Source organism: Euleptes europaea, chromosome 15 (assembly GCF_029931775.1).
Source record: "Euleptes europaea isolate rEulEur1 chromosome 15, rEulEur1.hap1, whole genome shotgun sequence".
Classification (NCBI taxonomy): Eukaryota; Metazoa; Chordata; class Lepidosauria; order Squamata; family Sphaerodactylidae; genus Euleptes; species Euleptes europaea.
Window position 1 is genome coordinate 724,047 of NC_079326.1, and position 27,697 is coordinate 751,743.

At 48.5% G+C, this 27,697-nt stretch overlaps 1 protein-coding gene across 1 annotated transcript in view; it reads right to left on the minus strand.

Moving 5' to 3' along the window:
* Positions 1 to 295: 295 nt before the first annotated feature.
* Positions 296 to 27,697, minus strand: part of CATIP (ciliogenesis associated TTC17 interacting protein) — a 43,930-nt gene continuing 16,528 nt past the window's right edge. The window contains exons 3-9 of the mRNA XM_056861502.1: positions 17,988 to 18,043; positions 16,636 to 16,722; positions 15,996 to 16,166; positions 15,370 to 15,494; positions 1,593 to 1,669; positions 1,214 to 1,302; positions 296 to 526 (exon numbers count right to left, since the gene is read on the minus strand). Coding sequence (XP_056717480.1) covers positions 314 to 526; positions 1,214 to 1,302; positions 1,593 to 1,669; positions 15,370 to 15,494; positions 15,996 to 16,166; positions 16,636 to 16,722; positions 17,988 to 18,043 — 818 coding nt within the window. The 3' untranslated portion in view covers positions 296 to 313. The remainder of the gene's footprint in view (positions 527 to 1,213; positions 1,303 to 1,592; positions 1,670 to 15,369; positions 15,495 to 15,995; positions 16,167 to 16,635; positions 16,723 to 17,987; positions 18,044 to 27,697) is intronic.

Here is a 27,697-nt window from a genome sequence, read left to right on the forward strand (position 1 = left end):
AATATCATACCAGAAAAATTCTGATGAGCCTGTTGTAAAGTTTTATTATCTTAGAGAATGGATATTTTTAATGTCACATTCCAAAGGAATTGTAATAGTGTTGTGGTTTTTTTTGCACCAGTTCAACTGGAGTCTGCACAGAAATCCTAAGTGTTTCTGCTCCTGCCAATACTTTAATATCCAATGAAAGTCAGTATAAAGGGTTAATTCTCTTCTATCTGTAAAACAGTCATCCTTTCCTTTGGGCAAAAAGCCTCCACGTACCTTGCAGAAACAGTTCCCATCCTTTAGATGTTTATTATTCACTGACTGTTCAGACAGGGCTGCGAAAGGGGCTGGGCTTGTCAGATGATTGAAAGGACCTACATGGAGGGTTCTGGGCTGAAAAGGGAGCAAAGTACTCAGCTGCAAAGGTGACCACATCGTCTGGCTTGCGAAGGAGCAACAATTGCAAGAAGTCTGCCAGTAAGTTACTGAGCTCTGGATGGCGCCGTACATAGGTAGCATGGCTTGCTTGAAGCTCTTCCTGAGGGAAAGAAACTAACCTCTAAGGCAAATGGCCCCTAAATGGGACAAAAGGATGGGCCAAATTAGGTAAGGGTTTAGCTTTCCTCTCTTGTTTTCATCTCCAAACACTCCTGCCCATGGAGAAGCAAAGGCACACAGTCCCTATGCTCTAGAATGCTCAGTACATAAATGTGGCATTCCAGTCCCATTCTCCATTTTTATCTTATTAGTATTTTTGGCATAGCTATTCCAGAGTTTCATCCCCATGGCTACAACTACACCTTCAACTGTATACAATGCTGTTTCTTACTTAAAGCCATTTTACTTTCTCATGATAGCTAGTGGATCTCTCTGATGTGGTTCTTGCTCTCTTCTTTCCCCATGGGTTTGTATTGTTCTGATCCTTCCTCTTCTCTTGTCAGTTGCAGGATATTCCCACTTCTTCTTTTAGCAGTTCTTTTAAGTGTATCTGTTTCCTAAATTCCCATGTCCTCCAATTGAAACTCCAGTTAAACAGAGGTCCTCTGCATCTAGTTTTTTCCCTTTAAAAACAGCAACTGATTTTGTTAAGTCCCCAAAGTGTTGGGAGATCTAATCATAGATCTCCTTAATCATGTGTCACTTGACTCTTTGACATATATAACCACCTGAATATTGGAATCAGGACTCTACCTGTCAGCTTCTCTTTCATCACCACACAGCTCACCTTTCTGTCTAAGAACTGGGAGTGCAGCTCCACGTCCTCCTCCCAGTCCAGGGGTATTTTCCCAAAGACTGGACGAGGGTCCGGTTCATCTGGGAAGGGGTAGACATTGAGCAAGACATGTTAGGAATATGGGATTTGGAGACAGCAGAACAAACATGATAGGAAATTATGGCCTGTTAGCACAATTCTTACGCAATGAATGCCTGAACTAAAAACTGTTCCTGTTATTTTAGCCAATTCATTTGATCTACTCCTATATGATTACAACAACGTAGATCTCATCAACCTCCTTCTGCCATACTTCCCATTGACGTTGTACCTAAGAAAAGGAAACTGCATGCTAAAACCCAACTGGGACATCCCACAGATTCTTCTTTACCTATTTCAATGAGAATGGGCATCTGCAGGATCAACATGATGACTGGGGACCCAACCTGGACACGACGGGACAAATGCCTGGGTAGAGGAGGCAAGACAAAGGATTCATCAACAGGAACCTTCAGTGTTTACCTATGTCACCATAAGTGCAAGGCAAGAGCCCTTCAGGACAGCTGCAGCATGGGACTCCAAGATACACTGTGAATTGATCTTCACGGGGCACACAGTGTGGCAGAAATGCCATTGTCTATGCCTTCAAGAACTCTGAGGCACCAAGAAAAAATACAGTGGCTGTAACTTTCATTTCATGTCTCTATTTTCATTTCATATTCAGTATTTTCATTCTCCTGACCACAGCTGGTCAGGAAAGGGGACCAAAGGAGGGAGGTGGACCAAAAGGGGGTGTGCTGCAGTGGTGGCACCCTTAGTGCCTCAAAGCATATAAAAGTTCAGGCAATGTATCCAAGGGAGGACTTGTCAAGCCTAGTTCTGCTCTGGCACTAGTCACCACATACATAAACAACAATTAAAACAAACAGGAAGTAGGATCAATAACAAAACACCAAACAAAAAAAGTATTCACTTGCTGGCAGAAAACTGATAGAGGGGTCAGATGAATTCCACAGCTTGGGTGCAATAACCAAGAAGGTCCTATCTCAGGTTGTCCAAGAATATGGCATCAGAAAGAAACCTGGGAGTTCACCAAGAAACCCTTAAAAAAACTGGGGAAAGTATCTGGAAGCATACAAAGGGTCTGGGTTTTTGAAAGTTCTATATGGCATTGCACTCCTTTCTCTTAAAACAATTACATTGCGTATATTTTTTTAAAAGTTCTTGATTTGGAATATTGAATTAACAGAGTGGGAATTTAGAGCAGGCAACCTGCATAATGTACAAGGAGAGGGGAGAATAATAATAATAATGTACTAATTCAAAGGCCATTTATGCAAGGGTATTTACTTCGCAGTCCCCGCTGGACTGCTTTGAGGCTTCTTTGAGGCCTCGTTCTTCCCCCGCAATTCTAGGATCTGTTTTAGAATGAATTTAAATACTGCTTTGAGGCAAGAGCAATGCAAATTCCCCCTATTTCCATGCATGGCTCTTTAGGTTTCTCTCCCCACACGTGTCTGTCCCTCCCATCCAACCCCTTCCCTCAAAGCAAAGCACAAAAGAGGTAGATAAACCTTCATGACATGTGCAGGAAGACACTAAAGAAGGCTCAAGATTGGAAGGCAGCTCCCAGCAGGGAGCTGTTGAAGAAAGGTGGGGAGGAATACCCAGCAAAAGCACACAAGTCCCTTTAAGAGCTGACCCGCCCCCTCCAAGTTAAGTGCAACAAGGCTGCGTTTTCAGGGGGAGGGACTCAGAAGCTCTGTGATTCACTGGGGGTGCCTAATTAATCACAAGGTACTCCTGGAATTGGGGGGGGGAATCCATGCATATGATTTTTTAGAATTTGGAGGACAAAAATGTGCAGCAAACCAAATGCAAATTTCCCCAGCATAAATGACCAACATATTTTTTCCTATTAAAGCCAAAGATTAAAAGAACACCATGGTGCAGAACTAGGGGGTTGCCAGGACCCCCTTGGCCACTAGCAGGGGATGGGGTTGTCAGCTCCAGGTTGGAATCTCCTGAGATTTGGAGTGGATCTGGACCTTAGTGGGGAACACTGCCATAGAGGCCACACTCCAAAAGCAGCCATTTTCTCCAGGGGAACTGATCACTGTAGTCTGGAGATGAGCTGTAATTCCAGGGGATCCCCCAGGTCCCAACTGGAGTCTGGCATCCCAGTGCATCCCTGAGCATCAAGAAACATACCAGTGGCAACTTACAATGGAAAAACAGAGTTGCACTTACCTGTAACTCTTGTTTGTCGAGTTTCTTCTGTGGAGGCCCACATTGGGACTGTGCACACGCAGGCTGGCTGCGGAAAAGATCTTCATAGCTTCTTAGCCCTGGATGGGGGCGCCCACTCCAATGCGCATGCGTCTGGATTCCCGCCGAAACGGACGCAATGACATTGGGCGGGGGGGGGGGGGGCTTTCCCTCAGTTCTTTATTTGCCCACTGTAGAACAAGTACAAATTCCTGTAACAACAATATAAAAACATCAACAGAGCTCACAGCGGGGCAGGAGGGAGGGATGTGTGCCTGCACGGAAGAAAACTCGCCGAACAACAGTTACAGGTAAGTGCAACTCTGTTTTCATCTTCGTTCTTCTGTGCAGTCCCACATTGGGAGATTACATAGCCTTTGTAGATCTGACAGCTGCCTTTGACTCTATTGATAGAGAACACCTTTGGATGAAGTTGGCGGGCACAAACATAGATAAACGCCTACTATTTCTGCTACAGGAACTACACACCAACATCTCTGCAAAAATTAGGGTAGGTACCTCAGGTTCTTTAATGGAGGAAATCCCAATCATCAGAGGAGTAAAGCAGGGGTGTGTCTTGGCCCCCCTGCTGTTTAATTTATATCTAAATGACATCATCCCAAAGCTATCTGGCTCTGAGTTCATTTCTCCCTCTTTAGGCTCTCAGAAAATATCAGCCCTCTTATACACTGATGATATGACTCTGGTCTCCCTTACACATGTAGGCCTAAGAAGGTTGTTGCACAAACTAGGTGACTACTGTAAAGAAGAGGCCTCAAGAATCAACTATGCCAAGACCAAAGTGATGGTCTTTAGGAAAAAGTCTCGCAAGTTTAAGTGGTCCGTAGACAGAACCCCTATAGAGCAATCCAGCACTTTCAAATATCTAGGGATAACGTTCAATAAAACTTTAACCTGGAGGGCTCATTTGGCAATTCCCAGAGCCACAGTCTTAAGATCCATAGGGGCTCTTCTGAAAATTTATTATACAAAAGGAGGATTCTTGATTGACCCAGGTCTGAAACTTTATCAAAGTAAGACAGTTCCCCAACTTTCGTATGGTGTAGAGGTTTGGGGTTGGAAGGTCACAAAGCTGGAAACGATCCAAAATCACTTCTTGAGAATTCTAGCCTTACCCAGAGGCACCCCTGCAGCCCTGATGCGAGCAGAACTCGTTTTGCCCTCAATCAGGGCCCGTGTTCACTTAGCCCTGTTCAGATCTTAGAGAAAGCAAAGCAGTGACGCCACCAACTTACATCGCAGGCAGTGTTTTAAACTGATGATGCAAAATGATGCCGACAAGCTGGCCTGCTATAACAACATCCTGCGTTGCTACTCCATATCAGATGACATCCAGGCTGTCCCCATAGCAGGTACCAACATTCGGGATTGGGTGTTCAAATGTGATGCTGCATCGGACAGGCAATCAATCTCCCAGTCCAAATTCTCACCATGGTTTAAACAGTTTAAAAGGGATCACATCAGAGCTTCATACCTGGTCAGTATCCCCTTCCATAACCTCAGAATAGCTTTTACCTCCCGCCAGATTCAAACCATGCCAACGGCTTGGATAGTTGGACGTTACTCCCGAACACCATGGGCCTCTCGCCTATGTATTTGTGGTGCCGCTCCAGAGGACCTAACTCAATACACTTTATTCTGCCCTCTTTACACAGAGCCCAGACTTAAATTCCTCGGAGCGATTCTAAAGGGCCTAAATCTTTCTCCAGATCCAGAGAAGCTGCTCTTTCTCCTATAAGACACCAACCCTGATGTTTCCTACAAAGTGTCACTCTTTAGCAGATAAGAAAATCTGAGCTAAAGCTGTTTCTAATCAGGGAATGTAACATACTAGTTTCTTGTGGGTCAGACTGTTTTAATGTTATTTTAATGTTATTTTTTTAAATAATATTTTATTGTTTTTAACAGAACATACACAACATAAACTACATACATTCCCATTCACAATATCACTTGTGCTCTTTCCAGGATTAGTATTTATCATTGTTACCATCACCAATCACCTTACTTGTTATACATTAATGTTTAATATTTCTAGAATCCTATTAATAGGTATAGTGACTATCTCTTCTGTTATAAACTATGATTTCTTAACATAATATTTAATCTCTTTACAATTCCAGCTTTTGCAAACTTACTTTCCAAAATAACTATATCGAATCACTGCTATTACATACTGATGTCTAACTTTAAAACTTCAAATTTGCATATTCAAACAGTTCCAGTTCCTTTGAAATTTGTTTATCGTTCTTCCTCTCAACATGGTGGTTAATTTCACCATCACTGCGTATTCCGACATTTTTTGTTGCCATGTTTCTATTCCTGGAATCTCCTCTTGTTTCCACATCATTGCGAAGATGACCCTCACCACTGTTAACATATAGCTAAATAAGTTTCTTAAGTTTTTATCTAGATTTCCTGGTTCCCAACAGCATTATTTCTGGATGTAGTGGAAATTTAATTTTTAAGATTTTCTGCATTTTTTGATGTACTGTATCCAGAATTTCTTTACTTTTGTACATGTCCACCACAAATGATTTTTAATGTTATTTTTTGATATTTTAATGTTATTTTAATATTTTGTATGGTGGATTGTGATGGCCTTCGGCCACAGACAATAAACTTTATCACAGAGCTACTCACCAGGAGGTGGGTGGGTGTGCTCTCAGTCGAACAGCGAATATAGGACTGTTTCTCCATAAAGCCATCTCACTTCTTGTGTTTACATCCACAGCATAGTGAAAGACGAAAGTCTCCTAAGATGACCACGTCACGGCTTCATAAATCTCACGCAACGGCACACTTCTACAGAAGTGTCAGATAGGGCTTCTGACAGCTCCGTTCCCAAACAAGAGGTTTCCCCGCGAACAAGATGGAGTTCTCCGTGCACTCCTCCCCCCCCGTTTTGCACACGAGCTTCGGCCAGAGATTTACAATTGTATTGGGACCCGCTCGTGTAAATCTCTGATCTGATATCGGGTCCCGCGCACAAAGCCAAGAGCTCGGCCATCTCCTCCACTGATTGCTCACAATTGTTTCTGTTCAGTTTTACTTAAGTTGTTACTGGCAGGAAACGACTACATTGTCTCTTTGTTCCTGTAACCCTATTGTATCAGCCCTATATATGTATCCATACTCCCCCAGTCATGTATTTCAGCCGTGCTCGTCTCTTTACTGAAATCACTGACTTTTGGAATAAATCCTTGAATTGCTGCTCTGTCTGGATTTGAGTTCTATTGCTTGAAACGCCGTGCATTTGCTGAAGCCTGACATTAGGCTGGAATCACTAATTTCTTTATTTTATTTTCTACCAGTTTGTTCTTGAAAAGGTGTTTTCTATGTCGTCCCGATCCACCGAACTGATCCAGCGGTATGAGCGCATCTGCCAGTCGGAACAGCAGAGAGAGGCACTACTCTGGGAAGAAGCAGCCCTGGAAGGAGCCGGCTCGCTCCGGGAGGAAGCAACCCCAGCGGGGTGCCCCGCAGAATTTGCCAAGGGGGCACCGCTAAACGAACTCCGCACCGGACAGAACATCCACCGATCGACAATGACCCCAAGCTTCGATCACCTGTACTGAGGCCTGCTGGATGACCGGTACTCCGGGAGGGAGGCACCACTCCACTGATCGACAACGACCCCAAGCTTCGATCACCTGTACCGAGGCCCGCTGGAAGACTGGTACTCCGGGACGGAGGCACCGCTTCGAGACCAGGCGCTAGCCACCTCGACCCCTTGCCCCAGGGAGGAGGAACACCGTCTTCTACAAGAGCGGAACCACGACCTGACCCGGGAGAATCGGGACCTTCAGGCCCAGCTGGGAGCCCTGCAGAGGGAGATGACGGCACTAGCAGGAATGGTGCGAGGACTCCGATCGTCCATTGGTGCTGCGGTCACCCCCCCGTTCATTCTCCATGCACAGTCGCCCGGGACCTGCGCCCTGTTACCCCACTTCTTATTGCAACTTTCTGGCTTCATGAACGACCAGGGTGAGACTTTTCCTTCCGAAGAAGCCCGGTGCGGTATGCCATCGGGATTCTGGAGAAGGAGGTGGTAGAGTGGGCAGTGGCAGCAACAGAAGTTAAACCTGGACTTTTGTGCTCCCTCGATGATTTCCGGGAAGCCCTGTACCGCCGGTTTGAAGACCCTCACCGGGCAGAGAGGGCCAAGATTGCCATGCACAAATTGAAGCAGGGGTCCCAGTCAGTGCTAGAATAAGCCCAAGAGTTCCAGTCCCTGGTGTGCAAAGTGCGAGAGTGGAGTGAAGCCACCAAGGTCCAACACTTTCGCAAGGGACTGCGTTGGGAAGTGTTGGATGGCTGCCTGACTCTGGGAGACCCTGACACTGTGGAGGGCTGGATCCAGCTGGCAGGGCAAGTAGAACACCGCAAGCTTACCCTACAGTTCGCCAAGGATCTCCCGGGGAAGGAACCCCCCCAGAGGCCCGACCAAGGGGAACGCTGCGACGGAGGTACACTGAGGCGAGAAGAATCGAGGCAGGTTCCAGGAGGAGAGAGCGCGCCGCTTCAGAGGGGTCCTGTCTGCGTTGCGGAAGAATGGGACACTTCACAGCCAAGTGCACCAGTGGATCGCCCAGACAAGCAACAGGCAGGAAGGCTCAGACCGGCTACCAAGTTCCGGACCTGAAAAGAATGGAGGGAACACCCACCTGGTGCGGAACGGCGGCTTTAAGCATGGATCTGGAGCCTGTTCCGTGCGAACATTGCTGCTGTTCCAGAGATGTCTCACCGCCAAAAAATGAAGGAAGCTTCCTGTGAGTGAACCGGCACAGGAGGCTACTTCACAAGAAACTGAGCCGGTTCTGACCTGGGTGAGTGACCAGGGAGAGACTTTCCTGATACCCGTGGTGTTAAAGAATCCCCAGGGAGGGGATCCAGTTGCAGTAGTGGGCATTTTGGACTCTGGTTGCTCCAGAACTTTGATAGACCAAGAAGTGTTTGACCGATTACAGTTGGGGGCGGTGGAGTTGGACCAAACCTTGCGCTTCCATCAAATGGACGGGAGGGACCTTCAGGGGGCCCCCGTTTATTTGCACTCTGACCCTGTGTTGTTAGGGGTGGGGGATCACTGGGAGCAAATCAGCCTCACCATAGCCCCTGGGATCACTTATCCGGTGGTTCTGGGAAGCAATTGGCTGGTGGGTCACATTCCCAGCATCGACTGGGCACAGCGTCAAGTAGTGTTTGAATCCCCCCAATGCAGGTGGCATTGCAGGGAGGACATGCCCGATGGGGGTAGGGTGACTGCCGTGACAGCAATTCCCGTAGCGCTACCCCAGGAGTATCAGGACTTTGCGGATGTCTTTGAGGGGAAGGACTGTGACTTACTACCCACTCACCGCACTACGGACTGTGCCATTAAGTTAACGGTGGACATGAAGCCCTCCAAGGCTCGGGTTTACCCCATGAGCCCCCAGGAAAAAACTGTATTGCGGGAGTTTCTGGATAAGAATCTGGCTAGGGGATTCATCCGTCCGTCCAAGGCTGCGTTCTCCTCACCCTGCTTCTTCATGAAGAAGAAGGGGACTTCGGACCTCCGGTTGTGTGTGGACTATAGAGGGCTTAATGCAGTTACTGAAACTAACGCGTATCCCATCCCCCTCATCCCTGACCTTCTCAGCCAGCTACAGGAAGGCAGGGTATTTTCTAAACTGGACTCGGCGGAGGCCTACTACCAGGTTCGGATTAAGGAGGGGGATGAGGCTAAAACAGCTTTCTTGTGTTGCTATGGGCTTTTTGAATTTAAAGTAATGCCTTTCAGGTTGTCTGGAGCTGCGTCCTGCTTCATGAAACTCATCAATGAGATTTTGCATGATCTGTTATTTCAGGGGGTCATCGTGTACTTGGATGACATTTTAATTTATTCACGAGACCCGGAAGAGCACCAGAAATTGGTGCGGGAGGTTTTGCGCCGACTGCGGCAACACCACCTGTACGCCAAACTGTCCAAGTGTGCCTTTAACCAGGACAAGCTCACTTTTCTTGGGTTTGTAGTGACTCCCGACGGGTTAATCATGGACCCCGAGAAGGTCCAGGCGGTCCGGGATTGGGAATCTCCCCGGACCCGCAAACAGGTTCAACAATTTCTGGGCTTCGCAAATTTCTACCGGGGTTTCATCCCAGATTTTGCCGAGATAGCCCTCCCGATCACGGAACTCCTTAGGACCAAGGGGAGGGGTCAGGCTGCCACTGCCACTATCAGGTAGCATGGGATGACCGCTGCCAGGCGGCGTTTGACTTACTTAAGTACCGGTTTACTACCGGGCCCGTTTTGGCTCATCCCGACTGTTCTCAACCTTTTACCCTTCAAGTGGATGCTTCCGATAGGGCGATGGGGGGAGCACTCTTGCAGAAGGACGCTCAAGGGAGGCTCCGACCCTGCGCCTATTTTTCCAAAAAGTTCTCTGGAGCCGAACTCAACTGGCCGATAGGGGAGAAGGAGGCCATGGCAATTAAACACGCCCTCACAGTCAGTTTTACTTAAGTTGTTACCAGCAGGAAACGACTACATTGTCTCTTTGTTCCTGTAACCCTATTGTATCAGCCCTATATATGTATCCATACTCCCCCAGTCATGTATTTCAGCCGTGCTCGTCTCTTTACTGAAATCACTGACTTTTGGAATAAATCCTTGAATCGCTGCTCTGTCTGGATTTAAGTTCTATTGCCTGAAATGCTGTGCATTTGCTGAAGCCTGACAAGAAGGCGGCAGAAGATGCTTGCGCCCTTGTAGAATGAGCCCGAAGGAAGTCTGGGGCCTCTATTCCAGATTGTTGGTAACAAAGTCGGATGGTCTGGACAATCCACCTGGAAAGAGACTGGGACAAAATAGCTTGCCCCATCTTACTACTCGCAAAACATACAAATAAACACTGTGACTTTCTGAAACCTCTTGTTCTGTTCATATAATATAATCAAGCTCTCTTAATGTCAAGCGTGTGTAGAGCCTTTTCCCCTTTAGATTGTGGATTCTGAAAGAAAACAGGTAAGGTCACCAATTGGTTCAAATGGAAGTCAGACACCGCCTTTGGTAAAAAAAGAGCAGCTTAGGCGTAACACCACCTTGTCAGGAAAAAATTGTAAAAATGGTGGACTACAATATAGGGCCACCAATTCCCCCACCCTTCTAGCTGAAGTAATGGCCACGAGACAACAGACCTTTTTAGATAAAAGGTCCAAGGGGGGCACGTCGCTAACGGTTCAAATGGAGGTAGCATCAACTGAGCTAAAACTAGTGACAAAGACCATTGTGAGATGGGCCAGTAAACGGGTGGGTACAGGTTGGACAAAAAAACCTTCAAAAACATCTCAGAATAATGATGGGAGAACAGGGACCTCCCTTCAATGCCTACGTGAAAAGCAGATAAAGCTGCTAAATGGGTCCTAATACATGACACTGCCAACCCAGATCGTTTGAGATCAAGTAAATATTCTAGTACTACAGGTAAGGGACCGGATGAGGGGTAATAACCCCTGGACCCAACCCATTTGGAAAAATGATCCCATTTGAAGGCATAAGACGACGTAGTAGAAGGTTTCTGACAATTCAACATAACATCCAGTACAGAATCTGAAAGGCTGAAAGAGGGGGGTGAAGGAAGTAACCATGCTGTTAGCTGTAATCTGTCTGGATCGGGGTGTAGCACCGGACCCATGTGTAGTAGGACTGAAGCCAGTGCCAATGGTATGTAATGATCTCCTGCTACCCGTGCTGGAAACCAGACCTGTCGATTCCAGAAGGGTGTTATCAATATGCAATGAGTCTTGTAGTGCTATATGCATGTCAGAACCCTGGGAACTAGAGGTAAGTGGGGGAGGCATAAAATAGGTGTCCTTGCCAGGGCATGAGGAAAGGGCCTTCTACAGACCTGGGGTTGGGGCCTGATGAACAAAAAACGGATGATTTTGCATTTCTGGAAGTGGCAAATAAGTCCACCTGAGGAAAACCCCAACTCTGAAACACTGGCAGCAGGTAATCCCACTTGATTTCCCACTTGCAGCGCACCAAAAAGACTCTGCCGAGGGTATCTGCAATAGAGTTCTTTACTCCAGTAATATGAATGGCCTGTAGCGTGACGTTGTTGTGTAGAGTCCAGTTCCATATTAAAACTGCCTCTTGGCAAAGCGACAGCGAAACTGTGCCAACTTGTCTGTTTATATAAAACATGGAGGTTGTGTTGTCTGTTTGGGTTAGAACGTTTTGTCCATGCAATAGACCTGTAAAGGAAATAAGAGCATAGCATATAGCCCTCAGTTCTAGGAGATTCATGTGTAAGGAAGATTTGTAAGTATTCCAAACCCCCTGCGTAGAGAGGCCTTCACAGTGAGCCCCCCATCCCAGGAGTGAGGCATCAGAGGTGACAACCTTTTCAGGCGTGAAGACACCAAAATTGACCCCACACATTAAATTAGATGTAACTGACCACCAAGATAGTGTGCGGAGTATAGATCTGGGTACAGAAAAACACTTTGACTAAGGTTGAATCAATGGTTTGAACTTACACACAAACCAATTTTGGAGAGGCCTCATGTGGAGCCTGGCATAGGGAACCACTGTCGTAATAGAAGCCATCTGACTTAATAAAGTTTGGATCTGTAGAGCAGGTTGATACCAGACTGTCTGAAAACTTTTAGCCAATGATCCAATGGATTTCACCTGGTTGGGAGGGAGGAAAGCCTTCCCTTTACATGAATCCAACCATATGCCAATAAATTGAATGGATTGTGTGGGAATCAGTGTAGATTTCTTAAAATTAACCAGCATACCTAAGTCCTGAATGATTCTAAGGGCTAGATCCCTATGAGCTATCAACTCTTCCTTAGAAGGGGCCATAAACAGCCAATCATCCATATAAGGAAAAATTGTGCAACTTTTGTTTCTCAAGTAGGCCACTACTACAGCCATACATTTAGTGAACACCTGAGGTGCAGTAGAAAGGCCAAAGGATTATACTGATCAGTGATAAATGCCATTTCCAGATTGAAATCTTAAGTATTTTCTGTAATCTTTGTGGATGGATATATGAAAATAAGCATCCTTGAGGTCTAAAACTATAAACCACCAATCAACTTTTAATAAACTTAAAACCTGGTGTACAGTAACCATACAGAACTTCTTTGAATATACAAACTTGTTTAAACGTCTCAAATCTAAAATGGGACATAAGCCCCCATCTTTCTTATTAACAGCAAACAGTCTGGAATAAAAACCCGGTTCCAAAGCATTTATAGAAAGGGACTCCACAGCTCAACAGATCAGAAATTGTAGTGAACAAGCATACTGAATCAACATTACAAACAGGAGGAGGGCCTAACGGAGGCCTAGACTTGAACTCTAAACAATATCCCAGGAGTCCATTGTAATAGCATCCCAGGCAGAGTAGAAAGGGGCCAGCCTGTCCCCAAACTGTACCGGCTATGACAGAGCCCCATCCCCCAGTCAAAAGGATGGCTTAGAACCTTGATTTCTAGGAGATTGAGGCCTGGTAGAGGGTGTCGCAGGCTTGAAGGATCTATGCCTATTACATCCCTGAAAATGCTGGTATGGGCGATGCTGCCCATAAGATGAAGTAGAAGGCTGCCCTGGTCTCTGGTACCTGGGTTGCTGGAAACAATCCTTCAAGTTGAATCTTGGTCTCTGGAAGGCAGAAGGTGGAGGGACAGAAACCTCCATATATCTTGCTGTCTGTTTCTCCTTCTGTAACTGGTCCAATGTATCATTGGTAGAGGCAGCAAACAAAGTTTTACCATCAAATGGTAGATCCTCAATGGTATTCCGGATATCTGGAGCTAATGTGGTAGAACAGAGCCAAGAAAATCTACGCAATGAGATAGTTGCAGCCATGCTTCTGGCAGATGAATCAGCTGCATGTCTTCCTGCATTCATCTGATGTCTGGAAAGCTGAGAGCCTTCAGCTTGTACTACTTTAGCAGAAGGTTTGTGTTCCTCTGGCAAAAATTCCAGTAAACCAGTTATTTTGTCCCATAAAAAAATCTGATATGCAGCCATAATGGCCTGATAATTACAGATTCTGAAACCAAGTGCATCGGCCGAGTAAGCTTTTCTGCTGAGTACATCAATTCTTCTCCCATCTTTGTCCACTGGGGCTGAATGGCCACTGTGGCCTCTCTTGGATTGCGATTTAGTCACAATGAGAGACGAAGGAGGTGGATGGGAGAATAAAAACTCGCAATCAGCCGGCTGTATCTTAGAATCATGGAGTTGGAAGGGACCACCAGGGTCATCTAGTCCAACTGCACAATGCAAGAAATTCACAACTACCTCCCCCCTACGCACACCCAGTGACCCTTACTACATGCCCAGAAGATGGCCAAGATGCCTTCCCTCTCATCATCTTGTATAGATTGTCCACCTTCCTTGATGTAGAAGGGGTGGACAAAGATTTTTCCCAAACCTTTTTGGCCATGTCCATAAAATCAGTTAAAACTGAGAAAGCCATGGTTAATGGAGCCTCAGCAAACAAAGCAGATAGGATTTTTTCTTTAGGCTTGGGGTGGGAGGCCTTAACATCAATGTCCAAAGCTTTAGCAATAAGTGTCATCTGTTCAGAAAAACTTTTAATGTCCTCACTAGAAGATACAGGGCATGTCATCAAGGGGATGGTTCCGAGGGCTCTTCTGACCCTGCATCGGAACGGAGCATGTGTGCCTCCAGATCCAACTCAGAACCACTGAGAGCAAAAGATGCCTGGGGTCCAATTTGTGGAACCAAGGGTAAATGATAGCTGGTCTGGTGTGCAGGAGTTGCCCACGGAGCTGCAAGTTGTTGTGGAGGGAACCCTGGGTAGGGAGGGTACCCTGGCCAAGGCACCTGTTGGGTCTGAGGAAACCAATTTGGACCCCACCAAGGAGGCCCCATAGGGGGTGCAATACTCTAAATGCTAGGTTCCGGAATCGCAGCGCCAGTTGAAGAGAAACCTGGAGCTGTGGGTTGAGCAGGTTCCAAGGACGATTGCAAATCAAACTGTGAAGAGTCAGGCAACTCTACATCGGAACCAGAAGGCTCCAGTTCCAAGTGGGGTGACGGCGTTCAAAGGAGAGGCAGCGTGGACTCCCCTTCCAATATTATCGGTTCCGTCAGCATAGGAACAGAGCGACGCTCACCCTTGGTGGCCTTGGCGAGGTGTTTAGTTTTGGCGCAAGCCTTCTTACATGTTGGCTCCAAAGCGCTTTTGTCCTTTGACTTAGAGTCCGGAGACCGAGGTCTCTTCCCTGTGGGAATCTGGAGTTGGAGCCGAGCTTACGGAACCAACAGAATCGGGACGGGCGTGGGGTTCTCACTTGACTTTGAGGCCAGCCCATGAGAACCAGATAACACTTTCTCCTACAAAGCAGCCTTTAATCGAGAGGCCCTGCCTGCCCATGCTTTAAGGGTGAACTGTTGGCAGTGCTTGCAAGCCCCCACATTATGAGACTCACCCAAGCACAACAGACATAACGAATGTTCATCAGTTTTCGTCATTTTGCTATTGCACTTAGTGCGCTTTTTGAAAAGCGCCAACTGAACCATTTCAAGCCAGACGCTCATGGCCGAACTCAAGGTAAGACAATGAGGTTCACAGAGCTAAGCTTTGACGATCCTTTCTCACCAGCGGCAAAGGGGAAAGGGGCCCCCACCGTTTTGGCGGGAATCTGGACACATGCACATTGGAGCGGGCCCCCCCTATCCAGGGCTAAGAAGCTATGAAGATCTTTTCCGCAACCAGCCTGCGTGCGCAGTGTCCCAATGTGGGACTGCACAGAAGAACAAAACAAGCATTTGTGATTTTATTAGGAAAGATATTAATCAGACTGAATGCAAAAAATGCGAGGCACAAGAGAATAGACTGGCACAGACTTACCCATCTGACAGGAAGCAGAACTGCCAGCTCAGAGGTATCCCTTCTGTGGAATGCACGGCTCTCTCGATCACGAACACGTCCACCTCTTCCTTGTTTACCTGCTGCTTCTGGAAACCCAAGGCCCTCTGGGAAGGGAGTGAGGAATGGTAATAAGGGAGGGAGGTGATGCTTAAGCACCAGTGCCCTGATTGCCATGGGCAGCAAACAATTAATATTAACAACCAATGGATTATCTAATTTGGTTCAGTTTGGAGGACAGACCATTCATTTTCACTTGCGTCCACTAAGGCTGACTCTAGAAAAATGAATACCTAGACTAGGGCTTGGTTTCTACTCCTCTCCCCCCCCCACTCGACTACTACCTCACTTCCCTGGCCTCCTATCCTGGGGCTCATTTTATCCCTCCTGTTTTATTTTCCTACTCCTTCCATTAGCAGGGTGACTCAAAGAAGGGGTGGAGTTAATAAGCTGAGATAAGTTGGGCAAGCAGTGCAAGAAAGCCCACAGAGTCAGTGGAGATCATTCAGGCTGGAACCCTCACTGCTCATTAAGTCTCCCCCCCACCCCACACCACCAAGATGCTTCCAGTTAGTACCCCAATTTCTCTACTGCAATGTGTTTCTTACATAGGTGGAGATACATATGTGATGGTCGCCATCAAATGACAGGAAAATGGCATTCTCTGGTACAGTCTGCCTCCTGGCCATCACCCGCAACACCAGGAGGTTGGCGGACTCTGAGACTAGGCCTTGTAGAAGTTCACAGCTATAAGAAGAGCTGTTGATGTGGATCTCTTCCTGTGGCAGAGAAAGAAAGGGGGAGATATTCCTCACAAAATCCCAGCCAACTACCTACTATGTACCTACTTAGCAGGCTGTACTGGAGAAAAGACAGTGGGGGCTTAGAGATGCCATCCAGGCATGGGGCTATAGCTTCATGTGACAGCTTTAATTCTTAACTAGAAGTGAGTGTCAGACACAGGAAATTCCACTTTTTACATATTTTTAAAAATTATTTTATAGTAAGGGGTATAAAGAAAAAAAGGGGGAAGGGGGAAAACATGAAGATATCCAGCACAAAACTGAGAAAACAAAGATTCATGAACAGATTGAGCAGACCACATTACCCAGCTTTAAAACGGAATTGTAAACTCTGAAATTTGAACACAATTAAGGAAAGCCGTATTAAATAAAACAAAAAGTTCCCATAGCTAAAATTTGCTATTAGTGACAGCCTGATTTTCTATGAGTCGTTCATTTTACTTACATCTCTTTCAATAAGAGTTTTTGTCACAACAATCTGGCCTTGGCGTTTCACCACATGGGTTCTAGTTTCGACGGGATTCTCCCTGAACTGCAGGAAAAAGTAAGTACAGCAAGGTGACACACCCATGTCATACTCATGTTCAGGCCACAGGATCTATGAAGAAATCAGCCCAGGAATTGGGGGAAATGACCAAACAGAATGAACTAATGCATTTTTATCCTGCCCTTCCTCCAAGGAGCTCAGAGTGGTTTACATGGTTCTCTTTTATTTTACCCTGGCAACAACCCAGCAAGGAAGTTTAGGCTGAAAAAGAATGACTATCCATGGTCATCTTGTGCACTTCACGTCACAGTGGAGATTTGAATTCAGGTCTCCCCAGAACCTAATCTGACAGGCCACTACATTAAACTGGCTCTCCTAGACACCCGAGACAATTTTCAAATACCATTCCCCCTAGGATCTCATGCAGCTCTGGGATAGGAAGGTACAAAAGTGTATTCTTCGGCAGAAACTGGAGGTGGTATGGTGACCTTGAATGTGCAAACAAACAAACATATATTGTAGTAATGAATATTATCTAAAGCTGGGAATATTCCCAGACAGCAAAACAGCTCATGTAATTTAGGCCTTAGACTGGACCTAAGCCCTGAACATCATCTTTCATCTTCTGCCCATCCCATCTAATAGCTGATGGTGGAGCCATCTTCCAGTAATGTATGTGTGCACAGCTATTATCCTAGTCCTGGTACTAACTCTACAGCAACCCATGGCAGCAATTTCACATGCTACTCTAAATACCATTTTTGTTCACTTTAAGTATATTTTTATCACTTGTACAGCCCCTCAGTTAGGCAAACAGCATTCTTCTGGAACTGTTGGGAAAATGGCAAAGGGGGGGGGAGACTGAAGCCCCTTGTCCCCCTACATCATGGTTCCGATCTAAATGGGGCCCTAGATACTTGTGAAATCCACTTCCAGCAGCATGAAGTTTGACTGACTTCTTAAAAGTCAGGCCAGGGAACCCCAACACAACACATCAAGACTATTTCCTTCAGCCTGACCCTTGGAGGAAAGACACAAAAACCAAGCCACATGAAGCTGCCTTCTACTGAATCAGACCCTTTGTCCATCGAAGTCAGCACTGTCCACTCAGACTGGCAGCAGCTCTCCAGGGTCTCAGGCTGAGGTCTTTCCCATCACCTACCTGCCTGGTCCCTTTAGCTGGAGATGCCGGGGATCAAACCTGGCACCTTCTGCATGCCAAGCAGAAGGTGCCGGGACGGCAAAGGCCCTACAAGGGTTCCGTCTGGCTCACTGTAGGCTACAGAAAAGAAAACAAACCAGATAGTTACCCTCATGCTTTCCTCCGTGTGCTGCTCCAACGTCTCTAGAGTCTTTGTTACATAACCTAATGTAGTAAGGGGTAAAGGAATAAAAGACAATAGTGAAGAGTAATGTCATCCGTTTAGTCCTTCCATTTCTTATTGGCTTTTCAAAAAAATCAATAATTGCTAGTTTACTATAGCATTATAATGGCATAATTACCTTTTGCCAGAATCTTCCCATTCCTCTGAATTCCCAGCTTTCATTATTAAATTGCAGTGTTTCACCTTTCCCCTTATATCTCCCTTATTATCTCCACAATGAAAAGGGCCAGAACCTGACTTTTTAAATGAATGGGAATCCAGAGGAACAAGTTATAATGTTAAAACACAATTGCAATTACTGAGTTTTTAAAAGCCAAAAAAAGCCCCCCCACCCCAGGAGTGCAGCAGGGGGGAAATTCTGGGGAAATGGTGGATGACAGAAGAAAGTGCACATAAAAACTCCCATGCGGACACTCCATTGCCAGCACAAATGCCTCTGACCTTGTGATGAGAAGAACAGGAAAATGGAGAGTTCTCATAGTGTGGGTACAGCTACAGGCTTGGATCTTATACTCGTGATCTGCTTGTGGAAGGCACATCCACTTGCAGAAGGGGGAGGGCTTTTCTCCAATACTCCCCTTTCCCTACAGCTCCCCACTTCTATCCCCATGATGTTTTGGGGGGTTCCGCTGACCTAAAGGGGCATGGGAGACTGCAGCAGGAGGAGGCAGATGGGGCAGTGGCTATTTATGAAGTGCTTCTCCGCACACATTACATAGGATCTGTTATATATGTACATAGTTAGGCGATATGCAGGAGGAAATTTAAGAGCTTGAGTCTCGGGTGAAGGATCCTAATCCCTGCACGCGCCATTGGCCCAAACCGGCACGTGCCATTGGCGACCCGGGGTTGTTCCCCCCCTATCATGGATCAGAGGGGGAGTGGCCACGGGCGGCCAGGGGGGCATATAAGCAGGGCCGTTTGCACTGTGTTCTTTAGTTCTGCTCTTCACTACAATAAAGCGTTGTTGTTGGAACTCTGTCTAGACCTCGTGTGTCCTCCCCATGCAGACTTAACAGTGGCAACGAAGGCTGGTAGGCAGTCTGGCTCTCCTGCTGAGATCACTCTCGCTGAAATCTCCTTCGACTTCTGCAACCTCACAGTGCCCGGTAGGCAGACCAGCTTGCCTTGCTGAAATCCTCACGACACACCAGAGACGCAACACCTCGCTGCAATGGCCACCAGAGGGTCGATGGAAGCATTCGACTCCGCCAGCCTCAGTGAATGGGAAAGCTACGCCGACTGGGTGACGTTCTTCTTGGATGCCAACGACATCACCGACCCCGGCAAGAAGAGCTCGATTTTCCTCAGCATGACCTTCCAGCTCGCCCAGTCCCTACTGGCTCCTGCGAAGCTGGGCGAAACGCCCTTGGCCGACATCTTGGCCGCATTGGGGAACCATTTCACACCCCAGCCCATGCAGCTCACTCACTGCCTGCCCTTCCACCTGCGGGACCAGGAGCCCAGTGAGTCCGCTGCCGCGTACCTCGCGGCTCTCCGCCAGACAGCCTGTTTCTGCGAATTCCCGGACCTCGACGGCACACTGCTTGACCGTTTCGACTATGGCCTGCAGAACGAGAAGGTGCGCCGCAGACTCATCACGAGGAAGGATGTCTCCTTCACAGCTGCAGTTGAGGAAGCCATGGCTGCTGAATCCTCCACGTGGGCTGACTTGTCTGGGTGACCACGGCGCCTAGTCTCCTCCATCTACTCCGGCTCCCATCCACTATGAGAGCACCAGAGACAAGGACGTCAAGGACGAGGCCCACAAAATGGCCACCCAGGGGCACTGGTTGCGGGGTCCAATGGCTCACCCGTGTGCCAGCTGCGGAGAAGCCCCCGACCGCTGCACTTACCGTTTCCACAACACAGAGTGCCAGGGCTGTGGCAGGGCAGGCCACATTGCCATTGCTGTGAGGTCCGGGCTGGGAGCGCAGCTGGAGCCAAGGACAAGTAGTTTTGCTTATGTCATGACAGTCTGCACCCCGGCCGATAGCTGTAATCTCTACAGAGACTCTGGGCACCAGAGTCAGCCTACTTTCTAACAGTGCCTTTCTGATGTATATGTATTCAACCTTCCCGCTGTGTCCCCACTTGAGTCCTCGCCCCTCTTTCCTGTAAGTTGCTGCTTTCCACCTTATGCTTTCCAAATAAATGGCTTCTTAGACAACTCTGTTTGGATGTTCTCTTGTTTGGGATTCGACAGGTGGACCCAGACCTCCCATTAGGACTCAAGTCATATTTTTTTTATTTTGCTTTATTATTTTAGTTTTTTGTATTTTACTGTCAGGAACGTGAATGTTTCCTCATTCCTAAGGTGCATGGCAACAGCACCTGATTCCACTGATTCCTCATTGGGAGAGGACAACCACAGGGAAGGTCCACCAACGACCTCCACCGCTCGAGAGATCCTCCGACAGCTCCTGCAAGGGGAGGCTGAGGATCAGTTCTGAAGTCTCCAGAGGCAGGTTGACCGACGCCGACGTGAGGAACGAAGGAAGGCTACCAGGTCTTACCTACTAAACCAGTTCTGCCGCTTGACTACTGGTGCTACTAGGGGAGCGCGGGGGGAACATACCCTGCTCGCCCAAGAGGGAACTTCCTTACTGACACAGTGGATTGCGAGCACCACAGCTCTCGAGGATTTCTTGGACTGCCCTTTCTTACGAGACACTATGGCTGAGGGCTCAGGAGGCATTCAGTTCAAGGCGAGTAATGCCGCCGCCAAGATTGTCTTACGCATCATGGAGCTACCCCCAACAGCATCGAAAGCCCAGATTTACGAACTGCTACTGTCAGATTTTGGCTCCACTGCCACAAGTGTGGCTTGACAAATAATGCCATTACTAACCAACCTGGAGGAGGTAAAACTATTTTTAACTCCCCTGTTTGTGCAACTTTTCCAAGATACCACCGATGCTCAGGCGGCGAAATCAGGAGCGGCTGTCACCAGAGCCGAGGCCCGGTTGGGGGAGTGGGTTGCAGCCCGGGCACTTGAGACCGTCCCGAACACGGCGGTCACACTGGGAGCGCAGCCGAAGGAGGTTGGGCCAGGCTTGGGACCTGGAACTGGAGAGGAGGACTACTCGCTTTCGTTCTCCCCCGACCGGTCTTTTATGGCTCTTCCTAGACACTTAGCTCGTCGTCAATGAGCTACCATTCACTATGCCCTGACCCAGGATATCTGTGCCTACCCCGGGGAGGGGGATTTTGAAGGAGAGGATGCTGGAGACTAAAACGCACCTTTCAATCTCTCTCAGGGGCAGCACAGTAGAGACCCGCCGAGGATTGGAATACCCAATTCGGCGTTTCCCAAAGTCTGCGCAGAAGCGGACCGGCAGACAAAATTTCTTGTTTGCGCCTCCAAAACCGTGAACTACAGCACCAGATGGCCCAAATGCAAGAGCGAATGGATGCACTATGCCGGGAATGGAGGCAAGGAGAACAACCGGTAAGACCGCCGCCGCCGCTGCAGCGACCCGGTGTCCCTCCACCCAGTGCCCCTCCACAGGTGCCACCACAGGCTCCCCCGCAAGCGCCCCTGCGGGCTCTGCCACAAGCACCCCCACAGGTGCTGCCACTAGCGCCTCCACAGGCTCCGCCACAAGCACCCCTGCAGGCGCCGCTGCAATTCCCGCCGGGGTAGCCGGGGGTTTTCCCTCTGCATTGGCCGCCCCGTCCTCAAGCATCCTTAAAAGACTTACGAGTGACTTTTGATGGCTCTGCGGAAGAGTTACCCTATTTTTTACATCAAGTTGACAGCTTCATGAGAGAGCAGAGGCAGTGGTTCCCCACTGAGGATAGCCAGGTGCAGTATGTATCCTCACTATTACAAAGGGGAGGCGGCGGATTGGATGATCCAGCAATTTGATTCACGGGCCGGATCCAAACAGACTTTAAATGGTTTCATGTGGGCCCTGAGATGGTGGTTCGAGGATCCCTTCAGAAGTGACAAGGCTAAGGCAGCCATCCTTCAATTTTGCCAAGGCACCAAGTCGGCCCGGGAATACGCTGGTGAATTCCAATGCCTAGCCAGCAGAATTACTGACTGGAGTGAAGCAACTCGAGTGCAATACTTCCGTGAGGGCCTGCACCCAGAAGTCCTATATTGGGCTTACATGCAACGTGATCCACCTACCCTCGAGGAATGGATCCTACTAGCGGAGGAAGTGGAAAGCCGCCGGCAATCCCTTGCTCTCTCCAGGCGCCGAGCCAAAGAGACAGGTCCATGACCAGACTGTACCACCTCTCTGCCTCGGAAAGCAACAGCTCCTGTTTCGGACAGAGCCAAACATTTCCAAAGAGGAGCATGCCTCACCTGCGGGAAGATGGGGCATTTCGCCGCTGATTGTCCTACTCGTGCCGCTCACCCCAAACTGAGTCAGCAAGCCGAGACCCATCCCCGGAGTGGCAGGCAGAACTGTCGTGTGAGCACTACTCCAGGTGGGCACAAATCTCCCGTCACTCTCCACATTTCCGACGAGTTTGCTCATCAGGGGTGACCAGTGCCCTTCCTCACCCCATCAGGGGCTCGGATTACAAACGAGGCCCCACCGGGGGCCCGGATTACAATCGGCACTAGCCCAGCCGACGTGGATACATCGGAGGAAGAAGACGACAGAACTTGGGGATCCATAGCCGCCCTGAACCTCGTTCCCGCCTGCAAAAAACGAGCAAGGCCTGAAGTGAATGGAGTGCCACTGCAGACTGAGGAGACTGCACCCCCCACAGCTTCACTAATGGTGAGAGAAGTAGAAGACACAATGTTTCTTGATGTAATCTTACAACATTTTAAGGGGGGTCTTCAAGTAGAAGTTAAAGCTCTAGTGGATTCTGGATGTGCACGTACCCTAATCAGTGAGGACACGTTTAAAACCCTATGTGAGCACTTGTCCCTGTGGTAGTCCCATAAACAACATCCACAGACGAGTCATCCAAAAGAGAGTTGATTTATTAGAAAACCTACAGGTATACAGAGCTAACAGGTAAATTGGCACGAATGAGAACTAAAGGCACAGCTAAGGCCTATATGGAAGAGCATTGGTCATATCAGATAGTGAAATCAGCCAGGGCAACCACCCCCCTTACGAGCACGGTTCCCACAGAGGAAAGGAATTTGGCAGTTACCAGGCTTGACCTTGGGACACACCTGGCGGAATCATAACACACACACACACACACACACAGTCTGGTTGTCTCAGCAGAGAGCAGGCCTGACATTCTTCTCCCCTTAAGGCCCTCCTCCCACAGTTCCGTGTAGGGGTGCTGGCTTGTGAGAATAAGCCGTATGGAATTGATGGATCAAATGGGGTGCAGAAACATCACGTGCACGCACCCACTCATCGTGCACAGAACCGAAGTGTTTCCAACGAACCAAATACTGGAGGGACCCATGATGGAGATGCGAGTCCAGGATTTTTGAGATTTCAAAATGTTCTTCCCCCACACACACACCATCACCGGCGGGTCTGGCAGGGGTTCAGGGTGCCACTCCGTGGAGGGAATGTGCAGTTTCAGCAAACTGATATGGAACACGGGATGGATCTGTCTTAAAGACTTTGGGAGCGAGAGCTCCACAGTTACTGGGTTGATGATTCGAGAAACGGGAAAGGGTCCCACGTATTTGGCACTGAGTTTGTTACATGGGCGGTTGGACCGCAGATCCACAAAGAGGCGGGACAAATAAACCATATCCCCCACTGTATAATCCTTTCCTGGCGAGCGGTGTTTGTCAGCCTGAGCCTTGTATTTATGTTTGGCCCGTTCCAGGTTTTTTATCAGCCAGGGCCAGGTCATTTGAATAGTGTGCACCCAGTCGGCTACACCTTCGCCCCCTCCTCCCCCGAGACATCGTAGTGGCCGATGGGGCTGAAGTCCTGACCATATACGGCCCGGAAGGGGCTACACCCAGTGGATTGATGGACAGCATTATTGTATGCATATTCAGCAAAGGGTAACAATTCAACCCAATCATCTTGATGGAAGTTAACATAACAATGTAAATAGCATTCTAACACAGCATTAACCCGTTCCATCTGGCCGTCGGTTTGGGGATGGAAGACATTTGAGAGACCCCTGTTCTACCCCCACTAATTTTAAGAAAGCTTTCAAGAATTTGGCTACATAGCTACTCCCGCGGTCGCTGACTACCTTGTGTGGAAAGGAATGTAGGCAGAAGACATGTGACACAAAGAGGCGGGCCAGTTTCGGAGTGGACGGGATACCTGCGCAAGGGACGAGATGAACCTGTTTAGAGAATAAGTCAGTGATTACCCAAAGTACAGTTTTTCCCTCGCTGAGGGGGAGGTCAGTCATAAAATCCATTGTGATTACTTCTCAAGGTCTAGTGGGGGTCTCCAATGGTTGTAACAATCCGGGAGGTTTCCCTTGGGACCTTTTAACAGTAGCACAGACTGGGCAACTGCAGATGAACGAATCCACGTCAGTTCACATGCCCGCCCACCAAAAAGTCTCCGTAACAAATGTAACGTTTTTAGAAATCCAAAGTGTCCTGTGGTCTTGGCGCCATGGACAAGCTGTAGAATTTCCCTCCATAGTCCTTTAGGCACATATAGCTTAGAATCTTTGTACCACAACCCCCCCCCCGTTCAGTCAGAGTAGTGGGGAGGGTTTGCGCAGAGAGTTCGGCTTGGCAATTGGATTGAAGTGAGGCCAAAAAAGAGTTTGTTAGACCCATCCCATCCGGCAGTGCGGGCTCCATGCTGGCGGGAGGGGAGGCTGATGTCCCCGAGGGGGGTTGGAAGGCTGGACTGTCAGGGCGATCGGGTGCCAGCGGAACTGGCAACGGAGGCGAGGGGGTCATCGCGGTTGGGCTGACCAGCATGGTTGGACTTGGAGTGCCCCCCCACAGGAAGGTTGTGGCAGGAGGCAGGTTTGCGATCGGGTTTGGACTGCTAGAGTGGGCAGCAAACCCCTTTGAGCAGGAGTGAACAGGGACTCTGTGGGGCGTTCAACCTTGGTTGGGTATTGGGGAAGTCTGGAGAGAGCATCAGCCAGGACATTCTGTTTCCCTGGTACATGTTTCAATATGAAATGGAACTAAGCAAAGAAGTCCGCCCAGCGTACCTGTTTCGCGGACAGTTTACGGGCCCCCGTGAGCGCCTCCAGGTTCTTGTGATCGCTCCATACTTCAAAAGGGACTTTGGAACCTTCTAAAAACTGTCTCCACATCGTAAGGGCATGGTGGACGGCAGCCGTTTCCTTTTCCCAGATTGGCCAGTTGAGTTGAGATTGCGCGAACTGCTTAGAGAAGCGCACGGATGCAGAAGACCGTCCCTCCCCTGCTGTAAAAGCGCACCTCCCATTGCCACATCTGAGGCGTCAACCTGAACTATAAACATCCATTCGGGATCAGGGTGCTTTAACACCGGTTCAGAGGTAAACAGTCGCTTAAGAGTATCGAAAGCGGTTTGGCACTGGGGGGTCCAATTGATTTTAGCTGAGGGCAACGCAGCAGCGTTTCCTTTTCTTTTAGTCTTAAGGAGATCCGTGATGGGTAGTGCGATTTGAGCGAAGTTGGGGATGAACCCCCTGTAGAAGTTAGCGAACCCAAGAAATTGCTGAACATGTTTACGGGTGGAGGGTGGTTCCGAACTGGTTACTGACTGCCCTTTGTCAGGGTACATAGTAAGACCGTGGTGTGAAATTATATAGCCCAGGAAGGTTAATTGTTTCTGGTGAAATTCGCACTTGGACACCTTAGCATAGAGCTGATTGTCTCTGAGACATTGCAATACTTCCCTCACCAGGGCAACGTGTTCGTCCATAGTTTTAGAGTAAATGAGAATATCATCCAAGTAAACCACCACGCCTCTATACAAGTCATGTAGGATCTCATTAATGAATTGTACGAAGATCCCCGAGGCCCCTTTTAATCCAAAAGGCATCACTAAGAATTCATACATGCCAAAGTAATTGGAAAAGGCTGTTAGAGGTACATCGCCCTCCTGAACCCTGATTCTGTAATAGGCTTCCACCAAGTCTAGTTTCGTAAAGATACGCCCCTCCTTTAATTGTCCCAAGAGATCCAAAATCAAAGGAATGGGATAGGCATTGGACTGGGTGACTGCATTGAGTTTTCGAAAGTCGATGCATAAACGCAAGTCACCCGTTTTCTTGCGCACAAAGAAAGCAGGGGCCGAAGAAGGGGTGGTAGACGGCCGGATGAAACCTCAAGCCAAATTCTTGTCCAAGAATTCACGTAACACGGTGCGTTCGGAAGCACTCATGGGATAAATCTTACTTTTAGGCAGTTTTTCATTCCCCACCACTTCAATAGCACAGTCTGTTTGGCGGTGGGGGGCAATACCTCACATTCCTGCACATCAAAAACGTCTGCAAAGTCTTGATATTCAACAGGTAGAGGAGAGGACGAGGGAGTGTCTGAGACTAAAGCCAAGGTTGACGGAGGTACAAAAGCCACCTCGAGACGGTGTTGGTCGCAACTAGGATCAGAGAACTTTATAGTCCCAGCCCCCCAGTCAATATAAGGGCTGTGCCCCTTGAGCCAGTTAATTCCCAACACCACTTTGTATCTGATAGGGGCTTTGGTGGAGTCAATTTGCTCCCAGCGGTGGCCAATACCCATTGCCACACCACGAGTGCGACGATCTACTGGCCCACCCTTGAAGTCACTGCCATCCATTTGGGCAAACTGGATGGGAGCTGGCAGGGTCTCTGACTTGACTTTGAGCGCCTTTGAAAGTGGCTTCGTTGATCAGGGAGTGGGCACACCCGGAGTCCATGAATGCTTTGACTTGTAACTGGGTGCCCTTTCTATGGTGCTGTAATACTACGTCCACATACACCGTATCTTCGATCTCACTCACATTCACTGGAGCTTTGGGTTTTGCAGGAACAGCTGCGAGGGTCCGCGGTGTCTCTCCACTCACTGCAGACCCTGCCCGTTTTTTGACAGATCTAAAGGGGATTCAAGATTCAAGGCAGGGGGGTCCCAGTCTCTGTCCTCATCCGAAGACGGTGAGCTGTCCCCTACTGGGGCACTTGTAATCCGGAACCCCGATGGGTCTGCCGGTGCAGACTTGCGAGGCGCATCTCTGAAGTGGAGAGCCGATGGCGCGGTCCGTCCTGGAGCAGAGCTACGGTTGGCCGCGGTGCCTCTTCGCTGAGGTCGCCCCCGATTCTGGGGCGGTCTATCCAGTCGAGAAGGGACCAACCGGTCCGGTCGAAGCGGGCAGGCTGCAGCGAAGTGGCCTATGGTTCCGCAAACGAGACAGGCTCCCCTTTGAAACCGAGACACGCGGTCTTGCAAGGGTAGAGCAGGTCTCCGCGGTGTAGGAGCTGCAGCCTTAGGTGGGGGCTTTTGGTTGCCCCCCTCCCTGGCTCAACGTCAGGCCAGCAAAATGAATTGGCGGTGGCTCTCCACCTCCTCAGCTAGAAGAACCCATTCCTCAAGAGTGTCTGGGTCTCGTTGCATATAAGCCCAGTTCAATATCTCAGGATGTAAGGCTTCCCGGAAATAATGTATTCGGGTAACCTCGGTCCAGTCCACTATTTTATTGGCGAGCCTTTGGAATTCGTCCGTGAATTCCTGCACTGGTGTAGAGCCTTGTCGAAGTTGCAGAAGGGCTGCCTTGGCCTTCTCTCCCAGGAAA